Source organism: Mastigoproctus giganteus, chromosome 4 (assembly GCF_048544385.1).
Source record: "Mastigoproctus giganteus isolate SK-2022 chromosome 4, ASM4854438v1, whole genome shotgun sequence".
Taxonomy (NCBI): domain Eukaryota; kingdom Metazoa; phylum Arthropoda; class Arachnida; order Uropygi; family Thelyphonidae; genus Mastigoproctus; species Mastigoproctus giganteus.
Window position 1 is genome coordinate 238,939,350 of NC_143578.1, and position 27,786 is coordinate 238,967,135.

At 38.4% G+C, this 27,786-nt stretch overlaps 1 protein-coding gene across 1 annotated transcript in view; it reads left to right on the plus strand.

The window, feature by feature from the left end:
• Positions 1-27,786, plus strand: part of Tgs1 (Trimethylguanosine synthase 1) — a 131,321-nt gene that overhangs the window by 38,938 nt on the left and 64,597 nt on the right. The window contains exon 5 of the mRNA XM_090372115.1: positions 6,088-6,189. Within this exon, the coding sequence (XP_090228241.1) occupies positions 6,088-6,189 (102 nt within the window). The remainder of the gene's footprint in view (positions 1-6,087; positions 6,190-27,786) is intronic.

Here is a 27,786-nt window from a genome sequence, read left to right on the forward strand (position 1 = left end):
GCATTAGTAGAGGCATAGGATGCAAGAAAGCAAGCTTATGCAGCATCAGCCAAAAAAACCGCTCCCATTTCAGCCCTCCGTTTGTTCCAAATACCCTTCCAGCCCAGCCTTAAAATTATTTAGGCTATCAACTTCCACAACAAAAGATGGAAGTCTGTTCCACCAATCAACTACCCGCTGGCTAAAGACAAACCTCTGCAGATCTATCCTACAACTGTTTTTCCTCAATTTGAATATATGCTATCTTATGTGATTATTCTGAGCAAAAGGAAGAATCCCATCAGCATTGAGCATGCTTAAACCATTCAAGGCTTTATACACCTAAATCAGATCACCTCGCAGGTGCCTAGTCTCCAGACACTGTAATCTGCAAAACTTAAGCCTTTTTTTGTAAACAAAGGGTAGAGCAACCCTTTGTTTACAAAGGGTTTCTCTACAACCCTTTAGAATAAATCAATGATTTATTGTAAACTCCACTGACCTGGTGGTCATGCCAGAGTATAAAGAAGAAATTTAATGACTTAAGGAACAATAACAGACATTCTTCGAATAGTTTCCTTTCCAAAGCCATAAATCATTTCAAAACATTGGAATACACCATCAACTTTGAGCAGAAGAGAGTATTTCCTGCTTTGTTGTACTCCATTTGTTCTATAATTATCAATTAGTTTGATTTTTAAAAAAAACCAACTGACTTCGCTGAAACTGACAACTACTACCAGTGGTAACAATTTTATGGCACTGGGGCAAAGTGATTTAGTGAAAACTTATTGATTAAGGGTTGGTATTCCCGAAAAGCTATATATATGCTCCTGACTCCGTCACCATGATGAGCACATTATGGGTAATAGTGATTATTTATTAATTTATAACTGTGCTACACTTGAAAAGCTTCGTTAGAATTAGCATTAGTAGGAGGCATACGATGTAAGGAAGCAAGCTTATGCAGCATCAGTCAAAAAAAAAAAAAAATCCCTCCATTCATTCCAAATGCATGTCCAGCTGAGCCTTAAATTTATTTAGGCTATCAACTTCCACAACAAAAGATGGAAATCTGTTCCACTAATCAACCACTTGCTGGATAAAGGCAAATTTCCTCACATCTATTCTACAACTGTCTTTCCTCAATTTGAATCTATGTGCCCTCAGGTTCTTAATGTGAACAAGAGGAAGAATCCCATCAGCATTCAGCTTGCTCAACCCATTTAAGGCCTTACACACCTCAATGGGATCACCTCGCAGGTGCCTACTCTCCAGGTGTTGCAATTTGCAGAATTTTGGCCTTTCTTTGTAAGAGCACCCCTTTGTTCCCCTCACCAATCTTGTTGCCCTTCTTTGTACTTGTTCTAACAACTCTATGTCCTTTCTAAAATGTGGTCTCCAGTCCTGAACACAGTACTGTAGGTGTGGCCTGACCATTGCTTGTACAACGGGATAATCACCTCCCTGTCCCTGCTAACAAAATTCCTATAAATCATTGACAAGACTCCATTACTTGCCGTGGCTGTCCGTCTGCACTGCTCAGCAAACTTCATATTTGACTGCACAATTACCCCCAGGTCTTTTTCATTTTCCACTTCCCTTAGTGTAGTACCACAGAGTTGGTACGTTTTTCTTCGGTTATTGCTACCCATATGCAATTTGTCAATGTTAAACTTCAGTTGCCACTTCTTAGCCCATTTACACAACTTATCTAGATCCATTTGGAGTAGCATACTGTATTTACTGTTGTTAACAACCCTGCCAACCTTTGTATCATCTTCAAATTTGGACATTAATCCTGATATACCTTCATCAGTATCATTGATGAATACCCAAAATAACAGTGGGCCCAGCACCGAACCCTGGGGAACTCCACTAATAACATTTGTCCACGAAGAGCAGTGTCCATTTTATTATTATTATTAGCCATATGGTGCAAGGATGCCTAAGGCTTTTGCTGCACCAGCCAAAAAAAAAAAAAAATTCTGAGTTATCCCTGAGAGAGAGAGAGAGAGAGAGAGAGAGAGAGAGAGAGAGAGAGAGTCAGAAATAGAAGGAAATCACCAAGAAAGAGAAGAATGATGATATCCAGCTCAGGACACTGGGTGTGCCAAGCCCATACTCACCAGATGTGAGCCCCTGGGGGTTGATTACCACTCTCTGTCATCTCCCACTCAACCATCCCTTTATCTATTGTAGCAACTTACCCTTAATGCTATATCTCCAATTTGTATAGCAGTCTTCCATGTGCAACAGTATCAAAAACTTTCCTGAAATCCAAGTATATGATATAAAAATTATTTTTGACATTCAGTTCCTCTGTGACCACATCATAGTATCCAATCAAATTGGTCAGACAAAACCTCCCTTTAACAAACCCATGCTATGTCATACTGCAGTCTTGTCTAGATGATTCTGCAATGCTTCTTTAACCAGTGACTCCATTATTTTCCCCCGGAATACAAGTTAAACTAACAGGTTTATAGTTACTTGTGTCACCTTTTGAATCCCTTTTGTGAATTGGTGATACATTTGCACATGGTCAGGCCACGCAGTACTCAAGGCGTGGCCTGACCATTCCCTCTGTATAAGGCAATGGTCAGGCCACGCCTTGAGTACTGCGTACAGGTCTGGAGGCCTCATTTTAGGAAGGATGTAGATTTACTTGAGCGTGTACAGAGAAGGGCAACAAGATTGGTGAGGGGAATGAAGGGATCCTCTTACCAAGAGAGGCTTAAGTTCTGCAAATTGCAGTGGCTGGAGACTAGGAACCTGCATGGTGATCTGATTGAGGTATATAAGGCCTTGAATGGGTTGAGCACGCTGAATTCTGATGGGATCCTTCCACTTGTTCAGATTACGAACCTAAGGGGGCATAAATTCAAATTAAGAAAAGACAGATGTAGAATAGATGTGCAGATTTTTGCCTTTAGCCAGCAGGTGGTTAATTGCTGGAACAAACTTCCATCTGTTGTTGTGGAAGTTGATAGGTTGAATAAATTTAAGGAGGAACTGGACAGGCATTTGGAGAGAATGGTGTGATTTTTTTTTTTTTTTTTTTTTTTGTTGGCTGATGCTGCATAAGCTCGTACATTTGCTTTCTTGCATCACATGCCACTACTACTACTACTACTACTACTACTACTACCTCCAGTCCATGGGGACTTCCACTCAGTCCAAGAAAGCTCTCATTATTATGGCTAAGGGTTTGCTTACTTCCTTTGCTGCCTCCTTTAATATAATTGGATAGATCCCGTCCACCCCAGGTGCCTTCCTTATGTTTAACTTCAACAATTTCTCCTACACTTTGCTCTCAGTTATTAGAAAATCACTTAGTTCCCTGTTAGAGTTTGATAAACTTCTGGCATTCCCCTTATTGAATAACTCCTCACGTGAATGCAGGTGCAAAATACTCATTCAGTTTACCAGCTACCTTAGCATGATCATCAATAGTCAACCCATCTATGTCAAGGAGTCCCTGAAGGCTTCCCATTTAGAATTCAACGTTTGTAACATCATCAGTTGATCCCACTGTACAGAATTTAAAAACTGTCTGAGACCCCATAGTCACCGTTATGAAAGCAAAAGCCCTTCCCTTTAGCCTTGATGGAAGTTACATCTTTTAAGTAATTCCCATATCAGTACATTGTGATCACTGTCACCCAGTGGTTCCTTTATCTGCAAATTCTTATTGTATGAATAATCACTGCTGATAATCAGATCATGCTGCTGTAGAAAACAGTCATCCAATAAATCCAAAAAAGTCTTGCTAGTGTGTGAGTGACCAAACCACAAGTTCCAGTCAGTATTTGTAAAGTTAAAATCCCTCATTATAAGACATTCTGATTTACTGGCCCACACTATTTCTCTGCACAATTGTTCATTATACTCATCAGATTCATTAGGACTATAACACACCTTCTCTCATATTTCCTTTCCCAGTGCTTTATGTCACACCAAACAGACTCAACATTGCATTGTCCACCAACATCAATTGGATGCACTTCCTTAGATTCTGTGTTTCTTAACTAACAGCATAACCCCTCCTCCCTTCCTGTCTTGTCTATCCTTTCTGTACACATTGTACTCCCCCAAATTCCAATTCTGCACTGCTTATATCTGTGTGACACCATGTCTCTGATATCTCAACAATATCTGCCTTTGATGTCTTGACTAGCACTTCAAGCTCATCAAATTTATTAACTATACTCCTAGCATTTGTGTACATGCAAGTATACATGCACCTATTTCTACTCTTAGTTACCCTAACACAGCCCATGTATTTATTTGTTTCACTATGACTCCCAATAGTCCTGGAAATCTCCATTCCTTGCTTTCCATGCTTGTACTCATTCTAATAGAAGCAGTGCAAGAATTACTTTTGCCTCTGCCTGTGGCTACCGTTAACCTATTAGTCTGTATATTCCCCCAAGCTAGTAGTTTTCTGACACACCTAACACTGCCTCAATACCATCAGCAAATATTCTTGCATCCTTTCTATTTAAGTGTACCCCATCCCTGTACAAGCAGTCTCTCCTGTCAACAAGCACAGACCAGGCTGAACAAAAATTCTACCCTTTGAGCCTTGCACAATCTCTCCAGGGCTGAATTGATCAACAAGGCTCTCATCAAATACTTCATTCTATCTATTGCATCTGGGCAGAATTGCAGACACTTTCACATTCAACCCGAACTCATGATTTTTTTTCAACATTGATCTGTACTTGTTGAGTAAATCTGCAGATCTCTTACTCTTATCTATTAGTTCCAATGTGTACAACAATATCACCTTTTGTGCCCTTAAAAGATGATATCTGCTCTACAATGTCATCAATTTTTGCCCGTGTCAGAAATACCCTGGTCCTGTTCCACCTATCCTTCTAGTATATTCCCCATCTCCCTGACAATAGTCACCAACAATAACTAGTTCCTGTGGAACCAGGGCATTTTGCCTTGAAGATTTCCTATGTGTTGCCTGATGCACAGGAGTGAGTTCTGCCATTGAGCTGGGCAGATAAGAGTTTGATGGGCCCATCATATTAATTTCTTCTAGGGCATTTATGTTCCCAACTAATCTTGTTGCTCGTCTCTGCACTTTCCAGTCTTTCTATGTCCTTCCTTAAATTTTGTTTGATTTGTACCTAGTATTCCTTTCCCAGTGCTTTCCAGATGTGGCCTAACCCATGCCATATATACAATCACTTCTTTGTGCCTGCTGCCAAATTTCCTGTATAACATCAACAAAATCCCGTTTGCAGTGCAAAGAGATATTGTCAGAATGTACAGTTGTATATTTTTCATAGTCTACTACTTTGTTTAGCATTAACCCCAACTTCATACAGAATTTTTCTGAAAAACATTATCAGTCATGCTTAATTGCAAAAATAAAAATGAAGTGCTGCTTTCCACTCTGGTAAATAACATTAGACTAATCTCACTGTTGCATGCATGCACAATGAATAATGTTTCTGTATGCTGTCTCTACAAGCGACATATTCAATCATCTGTGGAAGGAATGCAAGGAAATTAGTTTCATTACATTGTTATAATATTTTATATAGCATGGTCCAGATAATAGGTAAGTGCAAAAAAAGTAGAGCTGGTAATTTGCCATTCCATTCACTTATATTTTTTAGGACCACTCCATATAAATATAATAAATTATAATTGCAATTGACTTCTGTTGCTGCATTTCTAGCTGACCAGGAAAAAAATAAAATAAATGAAAGGAAGCACGTATAAAAAAGGAGTAAATGTTCTTTTATCTGATAAAAATGATAATTGTGATAAATATTATTTTTGATGGACAAAATTACTAACCTATGTAGATCAGACAGATGTGAAATATTTCAGAATAAAAAGAAAAGGAAATATATGACTACAGTATATGACTGCAGTCATATACTTGTATTTTAGTGTTTGACTACAGTTACCATATTAAATTTTGCAGTCCCATCTGCATTTTTGAAAAATGCAGATGGGACTGCAACAAAATTTAATATGGTAACTGCAGTCATGAATTCCATATTGTTTCTATTAATATTATAGTAATAGTCAATGTTTAGTGCATGTAAGTTTATGTATTGTTTTTATTTCTTTTATTAGTAATGATGAAGAAAAAGAATTAACAGGTGATATTGCTATATATTTGCAAGCTGAGCTGCTGTGGGAACTAGGATATTCTGTTCAACCATTAGATGAAAAAAAGTAAGTAGACAGTGTTATCTGTTCATAAATTATATACTTTGGCATATCCAGAATTTAGTGGGCCTATGTTAAAGCATGAGCTCAGTGCCCCCCCCCCCCCTTCTCTTCTTCGGTACTTTGTTGCTGTGCACTCAGATGCTGCACATCTGTAGGGTATAGCCTTATAGTATGTCACCAAGTGATTTTTGAGGATTAAGATATTTTAATATAAATAATCTAGCACTGGCCTTTCATTTTAGGCTGGTAATCTGTCTAAATGAAATTTTAAATATTAAGAGGAAATGTTAGCATTAGCATCAGTAGTGGCAAATGATGTAAGAATGCAAGCTTAATCAGCAAAAAAAAAAAAAAAAAAAAGAGACTCCTCCTATTCATTCTTTCCAATAGTTTGTCGAGTTCTTTGAATTTATTTAAGTTATCAACTTCCACAAGAGATGGAAGTTTATTCCAGCAGTCAACTACCCACTGGCTAAAGGCAAACTTCTGCACATCTATTTTGCAACCATTCTTCCTCAACTTGAATTTGTGCCCTCTCATGTATATGGTCTGAACAAGAGGAAGAATCCCATGAGCATTGAGCTTGCTCAGTCTGTTCAAAGCCTTAAACATCTCACTCAGATCACCTCACAGGTGCTTAGTCTCTCTCCAGATGCTGCAATTTGCAGAACTGAAGCCTTTCTTGGTAAGTGCACTCCTTCGTTCCCCTCACCAATCTTGTTGCCCTCCTCTGTACTCATTCCAACAGTTCTACATCCTTCCTAAAATGAGGCCTCCAGACCTGTATGAAGTACTCAAGATATGACCTGACCATTGCCTTATACAATGGGATACCCACCTCTTATCCCTGTATTCTCAGCTTAGTATCAGACATCTTTAACTACAAAATTGCATTTTTGTTTTGAGACAACTTTAGTTTAACTTTATACAAATAACAACGCATCTCATGTAATAGAAATGTATTTCTCTAGTAGTGTTCAAGTTAGTTCGGTCTATAATCACATTTCTGGTAAACCAAGAAAATGTCAAATTACTTTTTCTTGGTTAATTACAAAAACTTTTATTACAAAATGATTTTGTGGTTAATGTTGTCTGACTCTATCATTGACAAAACTCCATGTGTTGTTCTGGCAGCCTGTCTCCATTGCTCAGAGAACGTCATATCCAACTGAATAGTTACCCCCAGGTTTTTTTCATTTTCCATTACCCTGAGTGTAGTACTACACAATTGGTATGTTACCCAGTGCTTTTTTTTTTTTTTTTGTAATAAAAATCAGAAAATTTGAAAATTAAAAGGATATGAAAAGTAAACTAAAAAATTATTTCCTGATACTGTTACTTCAGTAGTAATGTTTTTGGAACAAGGACAACAAGCTTATTCTCGGCGGATGCTACCACATTATTGTAACATTAGTCTTCTCCATTGTTGAAGCGTTACTTATTCAAGGTAGCCCAATACCATGATAACTCGTGAAGGTATTCATAATATGAGATATAATTAAATGATACCAGTTAACTATGTCACTACGAATGAAACATGGTGTACTGGCACTAACCTGTTCACTACTGGATTTTAGTATACATCGATCATTAAAAAATGTTGGCGCCTCTGTAGCCAGGTGGGAAGGAGTAGCAGTGCGTAGCACACGCTTCTTGATTAGACCGGGGTTCGAGCCCGTCACCACCAAATATGGAGGATGCGGAAAGGTCAGGGAATGACCACCGCATGTCCCGGAGCAATATGGCCCTAGTTGCTAATGCTCCTAAAAACCAAATAACAAACAAACAAACAAACATTAAAAAATGTCTGCATTTGTTTTAACATATCTTGTATTTTCAGGAACATTTTCTTCACAATGCAGGTCTCAATGAAGTTTCAAAATCTTCAAAGTTTAAAATTTTCCTTCTCTTATCATCGATATTGTCACTAGTTCTTAAATTTGATTTTTTTTTTTTTTTTTGGAACTGCCTGAAATGTCAGAGTTATTTGGATATTCAAGTACTGTGACTATGTAAATATGTACTCTCGTGTAAACAGAGATATGGAAAATTTACAGAAAAGCGTGGATGATACGCTTCTGTGAAATAACAGATGATTATTTGCGGGGGTAGAAGAAAATCACTGCTGACTGGGCTAGCCAGGTGGGTAAAGTGCCTGCCTGGCAACCCAAACATCGTGGATTCGAATCCCACCTCTGGCTTGGATCACAGTATAATGCAAAAACTTTGGGAGGTGTATTATGGCAACAGAAGCCGATGCACCAACAACTAACACAAAGAAGAAAAGAAAATCATTCTCCCCCCCCTACAATTTTAAAACAGGGCACTTACAGTAAAAGGTTGGCCAGAGCCCATTGTCCACATTAGGAATATCCCTTGATCTGCTCATTGTTGACCAGCGCGACTTCTTGAAATGTGGGACTGGTGGTCGGATAGGTTTTAAGAGTACCACTAAGTTGTAGATGGTAATCCCTCTAACTCTCTTAATCCGTGCTTAGCAGAAACAGAAGTGCAAACAAGGCTTTTAAAGTTGTCTCTCATAATCTGTTCGTTATGTAAGTGTAAAGTGTATTTGTGTCAAACGGCACCAGGGGTTTTCCCCCATCTCCGCGTAGTATACATTGTCATGTGAAACAGAACACTGTTGAGGCCAGAGATTTAAAAGTGTATGGATTTTGTACATGTGTACCATTGTTCATCTGGTCATTTAGCCGCTGGACCCCTACTGAGGCCCAACGTTGCCCACACTTGGCCCCGTGGAGGCAGACCAGGTACACCAGTATTACATTATTTACTCTGGCAGACCCTGCCACCTAATTTCCTGAGATTTCAGTGGCAAGGGCCTATGTAAAAAAAATGGGGTAGACACTAGAGGTTTAGATAAGGCCGAGATATGTTTTAAATGAAGGTTAGGTTTAATTTTCCACATTGAAGTTTAGTAGCTTGCAGTGGGACATTCACGGTCGGTAAAGGTAGAGTGGGGGAAGACTGAAGATTGGGGGGAACAGGTAGAAGTATGGGAACGAAAGAGAAGGCGATCCCAGGAGTGTCAGTGGAGCAAGCCCGACCAGGGAGAAAAGGGGGGCAGGGGAGGGGATGAGACAGAGGCCCATCTCTTCCCCTTCCCTGCCTAGGGATAGGGTTTTAAAAGTGAACTGGGAAAAGGTGCCCAGTTCAGAACGCCAGGCGACATGCTGCAGCAGAGTTGCTGTGGTCATGTGGTCCAGTCGTTGCGTCGCACATGGGAGAAAGAGTCCCGTCCAGAAAGAGAGATCATTGTTTAGTAGGAGTCCGCATATATGGTGTCGGATCGTCTATCATATGCGATGGATGTTCAATCTTAGGAGAGAGAGTGAGGTCCCACCAAAACGGCCATGGTCTGGTTCAGTTTGGATGCTCATGTGCAGGGAGCTTTGGGCTAATGGCGTGCATTATTGATTGCAATTTGTGTTCTCCTTCTTGCAAATAAGTCTTGTGCAAATTTGGCGAGCGCACTATATTCATCGAAGCTGTCCAGGAGATGATGTTCCCGGTCCTGAGGTAAGTAAGTTAGTCTGGTGATTAGGATTCCACGTAGGTCGTCGTACAGTGGACATTGGTGCATCAAATGTTGCCAGCTCTCGCGTTCCCCACATGGACAATGTGGGTCCTCCACAAGCCGAAAGGCTGCAAGTTTTTCATTGAAAGGTCCGTGACCCGTCAGGATGTAAGTGGAGTGCAGTCCTAGGTGGAGCCAAGGCGGTGATTTAGGGTACACTTTGTGTATGTCCGGAAGAAATTTCCTTGTCACTTCTCCTTTGGTGCTGTTTGTCCAGCGGGTTTGCCATTCTTGTTTTAGATGCCCCAATAATCGGGTCTTTTCTGTCTTTCTGTCATTTCTAGGTTCGATGGTGTACCCCATGAATGTGACGGGCATCCCTTTAGATAGGTAGTACGACAGGCCACACCTGACAATCTCCAGGTCCAGTGGGAGAACCCCAGCCAGCACCTGGAGCGCATGAGTACTGACAGTCCTGCATGCACGGGTTATTGTTAGAAGGATTGATCTCTGGATTGAATCAAGAATTCTTTTATTTACGGCCATGGCTGTCTTGTGGAACCAGATTGGAGCAGCATATGAGATTGCTGGTATAAATGTAGCCTTATAGTAGAGAGAGAGTGTTCGCTTTTTCAGGCCCCAGTCACGCCTTGTAACATGGGCAACCAGTGCAGAGTAGTTTCTAATTTTTATTCTTAGTTGCTTGAGATGAGGTTGGAAGGAGAGATTGTTGTCAAGGTTGGCACCTAGATATTTCATTTGCGTGGTAAACTTTATCGTTTTTCCTTTTATTTTAATTTGCGGAGGTCTTCTGATATTTAATGATCCTTTGAGAAGGATCGACGTTGTTTTTGTCGGTTCAATTTGTAGAAAGTTTTCTTCTGCCCATTGTTGTAGGATCTCTAGGGCATGGTTTGCCCGTATCTCCAGTTGGGCCCTGGAGTCTGCCGCCTCCATCAGTGCAAGGTCATCTGCGAAGGCTTGACACTTTACTTCCCCCAAGTTGGTGTCAAGGAAGTCGTCGAAGACAATATTCCATCTGTTCGTTATATGAAAATTTTATTTGCTCAACAGAAACTATTTTAAATGTAATTACCAAAGGAAATTAAAAAAAATTAGCTAAATAGAAAAATTCGCTATAAAGGAGTTCGTTAAACAGAGGTCTGACTGAGTAATTTAAAATTCTAAAAATGGTTATAAAGTTTTATATAGCAAATGTCTTAACAATAAAGAGTTAAAATGCAAATTTAGTTAAATAACTTGAAGCTTATTTGAATAGTAGGGTAACCGTGAAAAAAAATTTACTGAATATTACAAATTTTGACTTATATGCGACCAAATGTCACCTTGCTCTTAATACAGGTGCCGGTACGCTGTACCGCTGGCCTGAAAAAAGTCCTGAAAAAACATCCTGAAAAAAGCACTGCTGTTACTTTGTATTTGTTATTGTTAAACTTCAATTGTCATTTCTCAGCCCAGCTGCTTAACTTTTCTAGATGATGTTGCAATAGCATGCCATTGTTCCTGTCATTAACCACCCTGCCTATCATCTGCAAACTTGGACATTAAGCCTGATATGCCTTCATCAAAATCATTAATGAATATACAAAACAACAGTGGGCAAAACACGGAACCCTGGGAAGCCCCACTAATAACATTAGTCTAGGAATGCAATGTCCATTGATTACCACTCTCTGTCTTCGCCCACTCAACCATCCCTTTATCCATAGCAGCAACTAGCCCTTAATGCCATACTGCTCTAATTTGTACAGCAGTCTTTTATATGCAACAGTATCAAAAACATTTCCTGAAATGTAAGTATATGATATCAAAATTATATTTTACATCCAGTTCCTTTGTGGCCCCATTGTAGTATCCAGTCAGATTCTTCAGACAAGATTTCTTCCTAACAAACCCATGTTGTGTCTGAAGTATAATTGCAGCCTTGCCTAGATGATCCTGCATTACTTCTTTTACCAGTGACTCCATTATTTTCCCTGGAACAGAAGTTAACCTAACAGGGCTGTAATTACTTTTGTCGCCCTGTGTGAACTGGGGATACATTTGCACATCTCCAGTCTGTGGAAACCTCCCCTGAATCCATGGATGCTCTCATAATTATGGCTAAGGGTTTACTTACTTCCTTCACTGCCTCCCATAGTATATGTTTCTTATGTTTAACTTCAACAATTTCTTTTAAACTTTCTTCTCAGTATTACAAAATCATTTAGCTCTCTGTCTGATTTTGATAAACTTCTGGAATCCCCTTTCTAAAGAATTACTCATGTGAAGAATGTAGATGCAAAATAATCATTCAGTTTGTCAGTAGCCTGAGCAGTGGGAATTAACAGTTGAATCATTGATATCAATTGGACAAATTTGATTCATTCCTTTCCTTCTAGTGTTTACATAAGCAAAGAAGACTTTGCTGTTTTTCTTTGCATCCTTCACCAAAGATTTCTCATAATCTGCCTTCACTTGCCTAACCTCATTTGTGCCTTGGTTATAGACTAGTTTATATCTACTATAGGCTTCTCTGTTGCCTGATAATTTATATGCACCTCATTCATTTTTATTCTCTGCCACCTAGTGGTTCTTTTATCTGCAGATTTTTAATGCATGAATAATCACTGCTGATAAGAACAGAAGTCATCCAATAAATCCACAAAAGACTTGCTAGTGTGCGAGTGACCAACCCACAAGAAGGGCCGCCTTATCCATTAGGCACTTTGGCATAGTGCCTAGGGCCTACGAAAACATGACTAACAAAAAATTTTACAGGAATTGGAAAGAAGAAAAACAAAATTTCAAAATAAAGATATTTTATATTTTCATCCACAAAAATTATAAATAGAAATAGGTTTATTAAACAACAATTCTTGAAAACATAAACAATCATGAATCACATTTTCTAAAAACATATAAGATTGGTTATTAAGGTGTATTTACTTTGTGGAATTTTTTATTTGCAAATTCTCTTATAATTTCTTCAACAGGCAGTTGTTTTAATATTTCACTTTCTCTAGAAAGTACTGATAAAGATGATAATTTTGACTGAGATAATCCAGATCACAAATGATTTTTTATACGATTTAATGTTGAAAATGCTTGTTCATCTTCTGCATTCATCCCTAAAATTGATAGGTAAATTCAAAGTGCAATGTTTGTGTTCGGGAAGCTTGTCACCAGATTTGTTCAATTTGTGCTGACAATAATTCTAATACTGTTTTGTACTCCAGAAATAATTTTGAAAATAATAAAAATTTGTCCACAAAAGAATCTTCTAAATCTTGATTATATATGTGAACTAGAGTCTTTGCTTTGGAAACATTTTCACTTTCTGACATTGATTTATCAATAAGAAAGGCAAATCTGTCATAAAGACAGAATGCTATAAGCAGCTAGTCTTTTATCGAGCTCCTTTGTTAATCTATCTATAATTGGATAAAACACTTGAATTCAAAATTTATTTGAGGGATTCAGATTTGTGGTTTGATCATTTTCATTATTTATTTCATCATGAAATATTTTTCACTTCCATTGTCGTTCAAAAATTTTAAATTCCAATTTTGGTGCAAGTTCTTTGGTAGAATTTTCAAAATCAAAAAATTTATTTTGTGCACTTTTTAGATAAGATAAAAGACTATCATAGAGGTTTATAACAGTGCATAATTCGATGCCAGGCTGCTGTAAAGCTGTATTTATAATATTGATATTTTGAAGAATGTCTTTCCAAATAAAACACATTAGAGATGTTTCAAAATGTTCATATTTTTTAACAAGAGCTTTTGCTTCATGTTTAGCACTTAGTGGTTGTCTTTTACAATCAATTATACCTATTAATACTTTCTGAATTCCGTCATAATTATCATAAAATTCTTTAGTAGCATCACATGTCTAGCCAATCACTTAGTTTCAGACAAGCTGTGTAATATATTTGTATTTTCCTTCATATGTTGTTTTAACTTTAGCCATCTCTGTGGTGAAGCTGCAAAGAACGAATAAATTTTCTGCAAAATTCCAAAATAGTTCTAAGCGTCCCTACAACATTCCACAGCAGCTACTCCAATCAAATTCAAGCTATGCGCAGCACAAGGAACCCATACAGCCAAATTATTAACTTCACAAATCCTTGCTTGAACACCATTATATAACCCACTCATGTTGCTTGCATTATCATATGATTGCTTTCTGCAGTCTTTTATGTCTATGTCATTTTTTTGTGAGTGTCGGATAAGTAACAAATAAGTATTTTCCTTCGTGTTTTTCAATTGGGACAAATTTGAGAAATCTTTCGACAACTTGTGCATTTTTAAGAACATAGCGTAATATTACCGTCAATTGCTCAACGTGTTGAATACTGATTCCATAGTATTTTGCATTTTTTACTTCTGATATAATTTGATCCATCACTTTAGATCCTAATATGTTTATGAATTCATCATATGTATTTGACGATAGATAAGAAACATTGCCTTTACCAGGATTTCCATATTTCCGAATGTGATCTCTAAGAAAAGGATCAAATTCAGATAACAAATCAGTGCAACCAAGACAGTTGCCATTTGTAGGACAATTGTGTTTATTAGAATCGCCATGAAAAGCTAACCCTCTTTCAGCCAGAAATTTTACGACAGCAATGACTCTCTTTAGCACTTCAGTCCAGTACATGTGCGACCCCTTGTTAATCTTTTTGCAACACTGTATCTATCCTTGTATATCATTTAAGTTGTAGTAAATTTGATATGGCTTCAATATGTTCTTTGGATTTTTCATGTGGTGTAATTCTGGCTGTGGCATTCTTCCAGTCATCGAAACCGTTTGTAAACTGATGACCAATTGAATTTATATTTTTGCTGAATAGCTTGCAGACATAACAATATATCTTACCAGAAGAAGGGGAATACATCGTCCAGTCTCTTGGTATTGTTTCCCCATTACTTAACTTTCTAAAGAAAAACTCTTTTCTAGCGTACCTCATCTTATCGCTAATCAGCCTACCTTTAAGTCGATTCCATATTCTGGGAGGGAATATTTTCTGTGTAATAAGTTATTAGATCAGCTGTTACAATCCAATCAGCTGGATCATTACTGTATTTCATATTTAAAATGGAAGCATCATTTGTGTTACTGAATTCTTCTTTTGGTACTGATTCAGAATTATCGTCTGGACATCTATCTGGCATTGATTCTTCTTGTTGTTCCTCTGGTTCTGGCAACCCAGGATTAACTTCTAAGAAACTGATGGAGTCATCTTGATCTTCTGGTACTAGCTCTGGATTTACTTGTGGAACTAAGACAGAGTCTTCTTGTTCATCAATTTCTTCACTACATTCGGGTGTCAAAAAGTTTTCAGAACTTTTGTTATGTTTAGTAACAAACTGAAGCATTGATCCTTTCAATTTTTTCAGATTCTGTTCTCTTTTTTCTTTTCGCATACCCTGATTCATGAATTCATTTATAGCTGTCAGACATTTTAAAGCTAAAAATGAAAATATTTATAAATTAAAATACAAATATTTATTTTAAAATTTTTTGGTTTTAGAAATTTTAATTCTTATTGCTGTATAAATTCTGCAAAACCGTTATCTGAACTGATGCGAAGTTAAATTATTATTAATAAATTTGTGATATAAGGATAAAGTATTTAAACAATTTATCACTGGGTTTATCGTGTAAAATACCGATGGATATACAGCACGAGTAATCGAATGTCAAAGAAAAATACCATAAATAGAGCTCTTCATCCTTAACACGAATCTGTTTGTAGTTTTTCAAACAAATTTTCCATTTTTGAAAAAGAAATTGTTGAAGTTTGAAAATTTCAATAATATTAAAACGATTTACAGCTAAACTCGGCACTTGAGGCGAATGAAAATGGGTATACGGTGGCAAAGACACATGAATATCAGATATAAATTTAAAAATCATTATTAAACAATCAAAATTCAGAGATATGTTGATTTAAAAAATATTAAATTCGCAGTACAATTGGTTTAGAACCGCAGATACATGTTAGTCTGGCAATAAGCTTATTTTTATTGCGCACAATAAGCTATTCTACTACTGACCTAGATCGCACCGTTATGAACTGTTGCCAACAGTTCGTAAGGTCGATATAAATATTTAATAATTGATTTCTTGAAAATGGAAAATTTGTTTGAAAAACTACAAGCAGATTCATGTTGGGTATTATTGCATCAGTAAATCATGTAACCAATCACTGCCTGCAATAAAGATATTTATTATGTTGAGGATGAGTAGCTCTATACACAGTATTTTTCTTTGACAGTCGAGTAGACTCACGCTGTATACTAAAGATTCTATGATTAAAGAACAGGTAAACCGTAAATGGCAAGTATATTCATTATTCTAATTTAATGGCATTTATATTAATATTTAAAATAAGTTTTTGTACTACTGCATTCAGTGTTACTACTTTACTTAGTTACTTACCTATTTAACGAGTTTTGGTAAGGTACAATAATGTGATTGACTTTTGATTGTTGTCCAGCTACAGTGATCCCTTTGATTATAATCACAGAACACAACCAATGCCGAATGCTGTAATGCACCACACAGTACATCCGACCCAAACCGGTCGGATGATCCGATCCGAATCGGATGTGTTGTAGAGCTTTCTTTTAAAAAATAATTAAAAGTATACATTTGTATAAGTATAGTGCGAAAGCATCAATAATACATAGCCAAATCTGAATGAACAGAATATTAGCAAAGCGGCATCGTTTTAAGGTATATCTCATATTGTGAATACCTTCACAACGAGTTGCCATGATATTGCTTTATAATGCTTTAACATTCTATAGTCCCTAAATGCTTTATAGTCTAAGTATACATTTTTAATATAAAAAAGTGCGATCAGCAGTTTTTAAAAAAATAAAAAATCATCATTATTAAATTACATTTTAAGCATGAATTTTTTTAAATCATGCAATTTTCTCATCTACGATACATTATTATTTTTTTGCTTTGCTCCCTTCCCCACCCTACTGCATCCCATATTAAAATATGAGAAGGGAAGGATGTGCAAGGGCTAAGGAATCGGAAAAATTATTGACTTCCGGTTTTTAACAGATATGCATGTTTTGAGGTCCATAGACGTCAGTAGGACAGTTTTTGGAATGATGTTTGTCTGTCCTTAGTGGTACGTCGGGGTGAGGCCCCTCATTATAAGATATTAGTATTAGTAATGGCCATGTGATGCAAGGAAGCCCAAGACTTATGCTGTATCAGCCAAAAAAAAACAGTAAAATAATAGTAACAATAAAATTAAATTAAATAAATAAATAATAAAAGTAAAGGAAACAGACAACCTATGCATTTCCCTCCTCCCACAGGTAACTATTCAGTTGACCTTTGAATTTTCCTAAACTATCAACCTTAATCATCCATGTAGGTAACTTATTCCAGTAATTTATAACTTGCTGGCTAAAATAAAACTTCCTACAATCCAGTCTAAACATCTCTCCCCCCCTCCATAACTTGAATTTATGGCCCCTAGTTCTAGAATCATTTATAACCATGAACATTTCTGTCTTCATTCATTTTACTTTTGCCTCTCAGAGCCTTAAACACCTGGATAAAGTTTCCTCTAAGGTACCTAGTTTCCAAGCCGTAAAACCCCACATATTCAAATTCTTTCCTCATGTGGACGCTCTTTTGCCGATCTCACGAAGCGAATTACCTGTCTTTGGACCCTTATGAGAAGCTCGATGTCTTTTTTTTTAGGTGCTGTCTTTACACTTGAACATAGTATTCTAAGTGTGGTCTAACAATAGCTTTATATAATAGCATTACGATGTCGTTATCTCTACTTCAAAATGTTCGATAAATCATCAGTAGGACACCATGGGGCCTTCCTTGCAACCTGTCTGCAATGCTCGGAGAACTTCATGTCTGACCGTATCGTCTAGCAGGGATAAGGAGGTGATTATCCTCTTGTATGGGGTGATGGTCAAGCCATACTTTGAGTGCTGTATACAGGTCTGGAGGCCTCATTTTGAGAGGGATGTAAAGCTGTTGGAACGAGTACAGAGAGGGGCAACGTGAATGGAACAAAGGGTTGCTCTTACGAAGAAAGGCTTAAGTTTTGCAAATTACAGTGTCTGGAGACTTGGTACCTGCGAGGTGATCTGATTGAGGTGTATAAAGCCTTGAATCGTTTGAGCATGCTCAGTGCTGATGGGATTCTTCCTCTTGCTCAGAATAATTGCCCGAGAGGGTATGGATTCAAATTGAGGAAAGACGGTTGTAGGATAGATGTGTGGAGATTTGCCTTTGGCCAGTGAGTGGTTGATTGCTGGAACAAAATTCCATCTGTTGTTGTAGAAGTTGATAGCTTAAATGGATTCAAGGCAGAACTTGACAAACATTTGGAGCGAGTGGATGGGGGTGAAATTGGGGTGTGTTTTTTTTTTTTTTTTTTCTTTTAGCTGATGCTATATAAGCTTTCTTACATCCTATGCCTTTACTAATGCTAATGTAACTCCCAAGTCCCATTCTTCCACTACTGACTTTAGTTCAACTCTAGCAAGTGTATAAGTTATTTTTGGGTTGCTGTTCCCCAGGTGTAAGACCTTGCATTTTGCTGAATTAAAACATTGCTGTCACTTCCATGACCATTCCTGAAGTCTATCAAGGTCACTCGGAAGAACCTCTGCTTGTGCAGTGATCATTAACTACTTTACCAATATTTACATCATCTGCAAATTTAGACATCACGCCCTCTATCCCTTCGTTGATGTCATTTATGAAAATCAAAAACAACAATGGTCCTAATACTGCTCCTCGGGGAACCTCTCTACTTACTTTAGCCCAATCTGAGGAATAAACATTTATCACAACCCCTCCTTTCCTGAAGTCATCCTGCTATCCATCTAAGGATTTTCCCTGCGATTCCAATCTGTTCCAGTTAATAAATTAACCGCTTATGTGGGACTGAGTTAAATGCTTTGTTGAAATCTAAATAAACAATGTCGAAATTATTCCCTAAATCCAGCTCATGAGTGACACTGTCAAAATAGCTGACCAGATATGTTAAACATGATTTTCCCTTTACAAAACTATGCTGTATAACTTTCAGAATTCCACTTCTATCTAAATGATCCTGAGTTCGACTCTTGATCATTGCCTCCATTATTTTCCCTGCTACTGAAGTTAGACTGACTGGTTGGTAATTTATTACTATGCCCTTAGAACCTCCTTTATGTATTGGTGATATATTGGCACTTTTCCATCTAGTAGAATCTCTCCTGAGTTCAGTGATGCTCTCATAATTAGGCTTAATGGGTCAATGCACTCTCTTATATGCCATCAAATCCAGGAGCCTTACTCACCTGTAGGCTCAAGTTTTTTCATTAAATAATCGTGTAAAATTTCAGTATCGTTAATTAAGTTAATTAAATATTTTTCAACTTCATTCTAATTTACTGATGCACTCTGTACAGTTATTTGTTGTACTCATCAGAGTTATTAGGTATATAACACACTCCTATTCTCATCATTTTTGCTTTCCCAGTGCTTATGTCATACCAAATTGACTCAATATACATCAACTGGAAGGATATAGACTAGTATTAGTATTAACCTGAGAATGAGTATGCAGTCACCTTTACACAGAAAATGCACCGTCTATCAACTGCTGTTTTTTTAAAACCTTTTATCAGCAAGAAATGATTAAATCGTTTACTTTTTTTTAGACTTGAATTTCTGTTGATTGTAATTTTATCATTTCTATGAATGAAAGTTGTTCTAGAAAATGGAATTTGAAGGAATAAATAAGGAAGAAGAAATGTTGGTTCTGGGGATTTGATGTTGGACAATAAAAGCATGTTGACTGGTTGCTGAACGAGGTCGGACTGGTTGAGAAGGGATAGCAGGAATTATAGAAGTTAATTCAATAGAACAGTGTCCAGGAAAGTATCTATAGAAAAGGCTTGCAGCAGAAACAGAATTCAATGAGAGAAAGAGTGGAGAGACTTTGTTAGGCATGAGTCATTAATTAACCTAATGGCCCTCTTTTGAATGGAATCTAGAAGCCTTAGAGAGGTTTTGGGGACACCGACCCAGATGTGGAAACAGTATTCTACAGTAAATTGGATTTGTGATTCATACAGAGTGAACAACTGCTTGGAAGAAAAGTAACACTGAGAGCAAAAGAGAAAACCCATTTTAAGATGCAGAGGAAGCAATGTTTGCAATGTGCTCATTAGCATTAGTTGAGGCATATGATACAAGAAAGCAAGCTTATTTTATTTTTTTTATTTATTTTTTATGAAAACCCCAAACACGAGAGGTATTAGAACCTATAGTACTTAGTACCGTGCTTGGTTTGGAGGTTGAGAAGACGAGAGAAGATATTTGTTGACATTGGACTTGAACTTCTGTAGACTGTAATTTTCATGAAAGACATATGAAGGAAGGTTGTTCCTGAAAACGGTAGTTGAATGAATAAATGAGGAAGATGAAAAGTTCGTTCTGTGAGTTTGAAGTTGGACATCAAATGGATGTTGTCTGGTGGCGGCACGTGTTCAGCCTGTTTTGAAAGAGAGAGAGTGGGTATTATAGAAGCCAATTCAGAAGAACAGTGCCCATGAAAGTATCTGTAGAAAAGGCATGCAGCAGAAACAGTACAAGACAGGGAGTGGAGAGAGACTGTTAGAGATGAGTCATTAATTAACCTAATTGCCCTCTTCTGAATGGAATCTAGAAGCCTGAGATAGGTTTTGGGGGCACCACCCAAAATATGGGAACAATATTCCATGGTAGGGCAGATTTGCGATTTGTGCAGAGTGAACAGCTGTTTAGAAGAAAAGTAACGCCAAGAGCGAAAAAAGAAAACCAAGTTTTTTAGATGCAGAGGAAGCAATATTTTTAATGTGCTTGTGCCAAGAGAGATTATAAGTCAGGGTAATCCCAAAAGAGATAAATCAACTTGCCTAGAAATCGGAGTGTCACCAAAGATAAGCACAGGAGCAGAAGAATCCTTTTTGCGAGATATAAGACAAGACTGAGTTTTAGAAGAATTGAAATCAACTAAGTTCTCTTTGCTCCGCTGGAGAATTACCTGGAGATTGGCATTTAAGGAATTGGTAGAGGATATTCGAGAAGTTGAAGCTGATTGAGCAGGGCAAGGTTTCTCAAAATGGAAAGTGGAATGCAATGTGCTATCGTCAGCAAAACTATGGTTAGGATTTCCAGTCAATGGAAGAAGGTCATTAATATATACAAGAGGAAAAGAGTGGGGGAAAGAACTGAACCTTGGGGGACACCAGCATTAGTGGAGAAGTTAGAAGACAGAGAGCCATCAACCATCACCCTCAGTGAGCGATCAGAGAGAAAACTGGATAACAAATTACAAACCATAAGATGGAAGCTTGTTTAGAAGACCTTTATGCAAAACACGATTGAAAGCCTTTGAGATGTGTAGAGCAACTGCCTGTGTTTCACAGAACTTTTCCATTGAATTTGTCCATAAATGGATAACATAAGACAGGATATCCCCAGTGGATTGACATTGATGGAATCCATACTGGCGACCGATTGTTGATCAGACGAAAGGTTTCTAGGTGGTTTAAGAGTTGGCGGTTAATTGATATCTCCCTTACTTTAGAAAGAGTAGAATTAATTGCAATGGGATGATAATTGGATGGGAGGGATTTGTCACCCTTTTTAGGAACTGGCTGGATATGAGCAGCCAGTTCCTAAAACCAAATAATTTCCAAGCAGAAGGAAAAACACCTTTGGAATATGAAAGTGAAAAAAGGTGGCAAAGAACAGGAGTAAGTTCGGGAGCACAGGTTTTGAGAACAAGTGGAGAAATACCATCAGGACGTGGAGCTTCCTTAGGATCAAGATTCATCAAAATCCTTCTGACATCGTTTTGACAGAAGACCACAGGAGGCAATGAATGGAGCATGTTGGGAATGGTTGGAGGTGTTTTATCAAGATCATTAATACACGAGTTGGAAGAAAAATGGGATGCTAGGAGGTCAGCTTTATCCTTGGCCGAAGTGACAACAGAACCATCTGGTTTTGACAGAGATGGGCAAAAGTTTCAGCCGATAGCTTTCACATGAGACCAGAATGCTCTGCTACCATTAGGGAAAGAAGCAAGTTTTCTACTCTTAGCCTGTTCAAAATCTAGTTTGGACTGATTAATAACTGCTTTACAATTGTTGTGAGTTTTGGTGTAGACAAAAAATGAAACGGAAGAATTGGAAACAAGCCAATTACAATATGCAACATTCTTCTCCTGAACGGCCTTAGCACATTTATTGGAAAACCAAGGTTTAGATAAAGAACGAGATTTTAAAGTGGATTGTGGAATAAAGGATTCCATTCCTACAAGAATAATTTCACTGACACGATCTGAACAAACGTTGACATCAGAAGTTTTGAAACGGTAGTCCAACCAAGGAAAAGAAGAAAAGAAATCTCGCAGGTCATCCCATTTTGCATTCTTGTAGTGCCAAACAACACGAGGTTGGAAATTGCCATGAGATAAAGGCTCCATTAGAGAAGAGGCAGTCACTAAGTTCTGGAGGTGCCTAAAAGACCACCCACTTTGATCGCGTACTTAGAAGGGTTGTTTGTGAGAAAAAGATCAAGCATGTTGGCTTTATGGTTAGGATTGTACGGTATTCTTGAAGGTAATTGAACAATCTGTGCAAGGTCATTAGCACTTGCAAAAGCCTCAGCACCTTAACCAGCTGGGTCGGTGTGACTAGAAAACGGAATCCAGTTGGAGTTGGGAAGATTAAAATCACCATGGAAAATTATCTCACTGTTAGGAAAGTTGGACTGGAGAAAATCAAGTTGTAAAGAGAAGAAGTCGAAGAGCTCCAAGTGATTAGTGGAGTTCAGAGAACGGTAGAGACAACAGATGAGTTTGACACAATGAGGTAGAGAGATTTTAAGCCAGAGAAGATCGAAAAGAGGAAATTCCAAATTATCAAGTCTCTGACAGGGAATATCGGAAGGGACATATGCACAAGTACTACCTTTGAGGCGAAAGGAATCATACAGCGAATAGTTTGGGCAACTGAGATGAACAGTAGTTGAATCAACCGATAACTGAGATTCTGTCAGAAAAATTACATGGGGTTTGGCAGACTGCAAGTAGAAATGGACATCGTTGAGATTAGAATTGAGACCATGTATATTTGTGAAATGAACTAGGAAGTGTTTGAGAGGTTTAGATCTTTTCGCAGATAAGCTTACTCTATTAGTTTGACATTTGATGGTGTATTTAATAGTAAGAAAAAGTGGGGGGGACATGCTGTATGAAGTTTTTGGATATGGCATACACAAGGTAAGAATATACCCAAATCCTTAACATAACGTGGCCTCGACACCGCCCCCCGCATATACACTACTCGAACTCCCTCCAGTCACTGTCTGGCAGAGTAAAGGTAGCAAGATTATACACTAGCTGATCTGGAAGCCTCCTAAAGAGTTACCAATAGGTTCGGTCCGGTGTACTAACTAGTGGCCGACATGCGAACACCGTTTTAGAGCTGTACCCTTGAATGTAAGGAAGATTGGATCTTGCCATGATGTTCATCATAATCTCAAAAGTCATCAGTCGTGATGGAAGAGATGGGATAGGGTTGACCGGAACTTAGCTCTAGAGACTAAACATGGGTTCCACCACTTCAAGCCTCCAATAAGCAAAGTGGTGATATTGCACCGGTTGATTAGAGTCATCTACCACCTAGTATTGCCTGGTAACACAGAGGAGTGGTATTCTTCCAGGTTGTGTGGGCACCACACCTTGACCGCTGCTTACGTTGGTTCACACCTGGGTGGTTACCCACAGTGTGCTTGTGGGTTGTACCCAGAATTACTAACAGTCCCACCATCGTGAAGAGGCAAGCAGAGGATTTGGCTGTCACAGACCGTCCGGACTTCGCTAAAATTGGATCCATTTGACTTGAGTGTCACCCAAATATCAGTTCCATCAGTGTTTTAGACTCCTGGGTAGCAAGTACAGCTTGTCTGGCATATCTGAGAGAATGTGTGTGTGACAACCTCAAGGACCAAAATTTACATCATCAGCCAAAAAAAAGAAAAATCCTTCCCATTTTATCCATCCAGTCACTCCAAATGTTTGTCTAGTTCAGCCTTAAATTTATTTAAGCTATCAACTTCCACAACAACAGATAGAAGTCTGTTCCAGCAATCAACTATCTACTGGCTAAAGGCAAACTTCCGCACATCTATTCTACAACTGTCTTTCCTCACTTTGAAGCTATGCCCCCTTAGGTTCTTAATCTGAGCAATGGAAGTATCCCATCAGCATTGAGCCCACTCAAACCATTCAAGGCCTTATACACCTCGATCAGATCACCTCACAGATGCTTAGTCTCCGGTTGCTGCAACTTGCAGAACTTCAACCTTTATTCGTAAATGCACCTGTTTGTTCCTCTCACCAATCTTGTTGCCCTCCTCTGTACTCAACCAGAGTACAGAGGAGGGCAACAAGCAACTCTACATCCTCCTAAAATTGGGTCTCTTGACCTGTATACAGTACTCTCAAGGTATGGCCTGACCATTGCCTTATACAAAGGGATAATCACCTCCTTGTCTCTGCTAGCAAAATTCCTATATATCATTGACAAAACTCCATGACCTGCTCTGGCAGTCCCTCTGCACTGCTCAGGAATTCATAACTGACTGCACAATTACCCCCAGGTCTTTTTCATTCTCCACCTCCCTGATTGTAGTACCACACAGTCGGCACATTTCTCTTGGGTTACTCTTACCCATTTGGAATACTCTGCATTTGTCAATGTTAAACTCCATTTTCCACTTCTCAGTCCATCTGCCTAACTTTTCTAGATCCTGTTGCAGTTGCAGTACAGTCTTTACTGTCATTAACAATCCTGCCAACCTTTGTATCATCTGCAAACTTGGACATTAGGCCTGATATACCTTCATCAGTATCATTGATAAATATACAAAACAATAATGGGCCCAGCACTGAAATGTGGGGAACTCCGCTAATAACATTAGTCCACGTAGAGCAGTGTCCATTTATTACCACTCTCTGCCATCTCCCACTCAACCATCCCTTTATCCATTGCAGTAACTTGCCCTTAATGACCTTACCGCTCCAACTTGTACAGCAGTCTTCCATGTGCAACAATATCAAAAGCTTTCCCGAAATCGAAGTATATGATATCAAAATTATTTTTTGCATCCAGTTCCTTTGTGACCACATCGTAGCATCCAATCAAATTGGTCATACAAGACTTTCCCTTAACAAACCCATGCTGTGTCTGAACTATTACTGCTGTCTTTCTAGGTGATCCTGTATCACCTCTTTAACCAGTGACTCCATTATTTTCCCCAGAACAGAAGTTAAACTAACAGGCCTATAATTATTTACACCCTATGAACCCCCTTTGTGAATTGGGGATACATTTGCACATGTCTAATCCATGGGGATCTCCTATGACTCTAAGGATGCTCTCATAATTATGGCTATGGGTTTGCTTACTTCCCTTGTGCCTCCTTCATTATTACTGGGATGCCTCCGTAGCTAGGTGGGCAGGAGCTGCAGTGTGTAGCACACGCTTCTTGATTAGACCAGGGTTCGAGCTCGTGACCACCAAATATGGAGGATGCGGAAAGGTCAGGGAATGACCACTGCGTATCCCTGGAGCAATATGGCCTTAGTTGCCAATGCTCTTAAAAACCAAATAACAAAATAATAACAAATCATTATAACTGGATAGATTCCATCTGTCCCAGGTGCCTTTTTTATGTTTAACTTCAACAATTTCACCTCCATTTTGCTCTCAGTTATTAGAAAATCATTTATCTCCCTGTTAGAGTTTGATAAACTTCTGGCATTCCCCTCCTTGAATAACTTGTCATATGTGAATGTAGATGCAAAATACTAATTCAGTTTATCAGCTGCTTGAGCAGGATCATCAGTAGTCGAACTATTTACGTTAAGTGGACCAATCTGAATCATCCCCTCCCTTCTAGAGTTTACATAAGTAAAGAACTCTTGCTGTGTTTCTTTGCTTCCTTTGCCAAAGATTTCTTGTAATCTGCCTAACCTCCTTTGTGACTTGATTACAGACTAGCTTATATCTGCCGTAGGCTTTTGCATCGCCTGATAATTTATATGCATCCCATGCATTTTTCTTTTCTGCCACGAGCCTGCTTAATTCATCCGACATCCATTTAGGCGTGAACCCTTGAACGGTATTTCTTAGTTGGTATGAACAGCCTCCAAGATTAAGTCCCTGAAGGCTTCCTATTTAGAATTCACCATTGGTAACATCATCGGTTGATCCCACTGCATAGAATTTAAAAACTGACTGAGACCACTGTAGTCACCTTTATGAAAACAAAAACCCTTCCCTTTACTCTTGATGGTAGTTACATTTTAAGGAAATCCCACATCAGTACACTGGGATCACGCTCACCTAGTGGTTCCTTTATCTGCAAATTCTTAATTCTTGAATAATCACTGCTGATAATCAGATCAAGGGTACTCCCCTTGGTTGCCCCTCGAACATGTTACTGTAGAAAACAAAATTCCAATAAATCCACAAAAGTCTTGCTAGTGTGCGATTGACCAACTCACAAGTTCCAGTCAATATCTGGAAAGTTAAAATCTCCCATTACAAGACATTCTGATTTACCCGCCCATTCTATTTCTCTGCACAACTGTTCATTGTACTCATCAGAGTCATTAGGCTTATAACATACTCCCACTCTCATTTTCCCCTTCCCAGTGTTTATGTCACACCAAACAGACTCAACATTGCAATGTCCACCCATGTCAACTGGATGCACTTCTTTAGATTTTGTGTTTCTTAACTAACAGCATAACCCCTCCTCCCTTCCTACCCTGTCTGTCCTTTCTGTACGCCCCAATTTCCAATTCTGCATTGCTTATATATGTGTGCCCCCATGTCACTGATATCCCAACAATATCTGCCTTTGATGTCATGATCAGCACTTCAAATTCATCAGTTTTATTTACCATACTTCTAGCATTAGTGTACATGCAAGTATACATGCACTTGTTCTTATGTTATTTACCCCAACACAGCCCATGTATTTACTTGTTCCAAGATGACTCCCAGCAGCTCTTGAAGTCCCCAGCAACTTGCTGTCTAGGATACTGCTTATTACATTAGAAGCAGTGGAAGAATCACTTTCGTTCTGCCTGTGGCTTCCATTAGTCTTTTAGTCTGTGAATCCCCCCAATCTAGCAGTTTTCTGACCTATCTAACACTGCCTCGATAGCATCAGCAAATATTCTTGCACCTTTTCTATTTAAAAGTATCCTATCCACGTAGAAGCTGTCTCTCTTTTCAGCAAGCACAGACCACGCTGAAAAAAATTCTACCCCATGAGCATTGCGCAATCTCTCCAGGGCTGAATTGATTGACAAGGCTCTCATAATATACACCTTCCTATCGTGTCTGGGCAGAATTGGAGACGCTTTCAAATTTAATCCTAACTCGCAACTTTTTTCCAGCATTGACCTGTACTTGTTAAGTAAATCTGCAGATCTCTTACTCTTAAGGTCATTAGTGCCAACATGTACAACAGTATCACCTTTTGTGCCCTTAAAAGATTATATCTGCCCTATAATATCATCAACATTTGCTCCTGGCAGACATACCCTGGTACTATTCTACCTATCCTTTTTGCATAATATATTCCCCATCTCCCTGACAATAGAGTCACTGACAATAACTAATTCCTGTGGGATCAGTGCATTCTGCCTTGGAGATTGCCTCTGGTTGCCTGATTCACAGGAGTGAGCTCTGGCATTGAGTTGGGCAGCTAAGAGCTTGATGGGCCCCCTCATATTAATTTCTTCGAGGGCATTTACCCTACACCTCAAACTCTCATGGACGCCATCAAAATGCTGCGTTGTGCCTAATTTCTTCACAGTCTTTGCACCTAGCACATACAAAGGCATCCTCCTTGGCTAGATCATGTGTTGTTCTAGACAGGTCTGGAAACATTTCGCATTTCTTGCATTGTTTTAGACTGTGATGCATTGG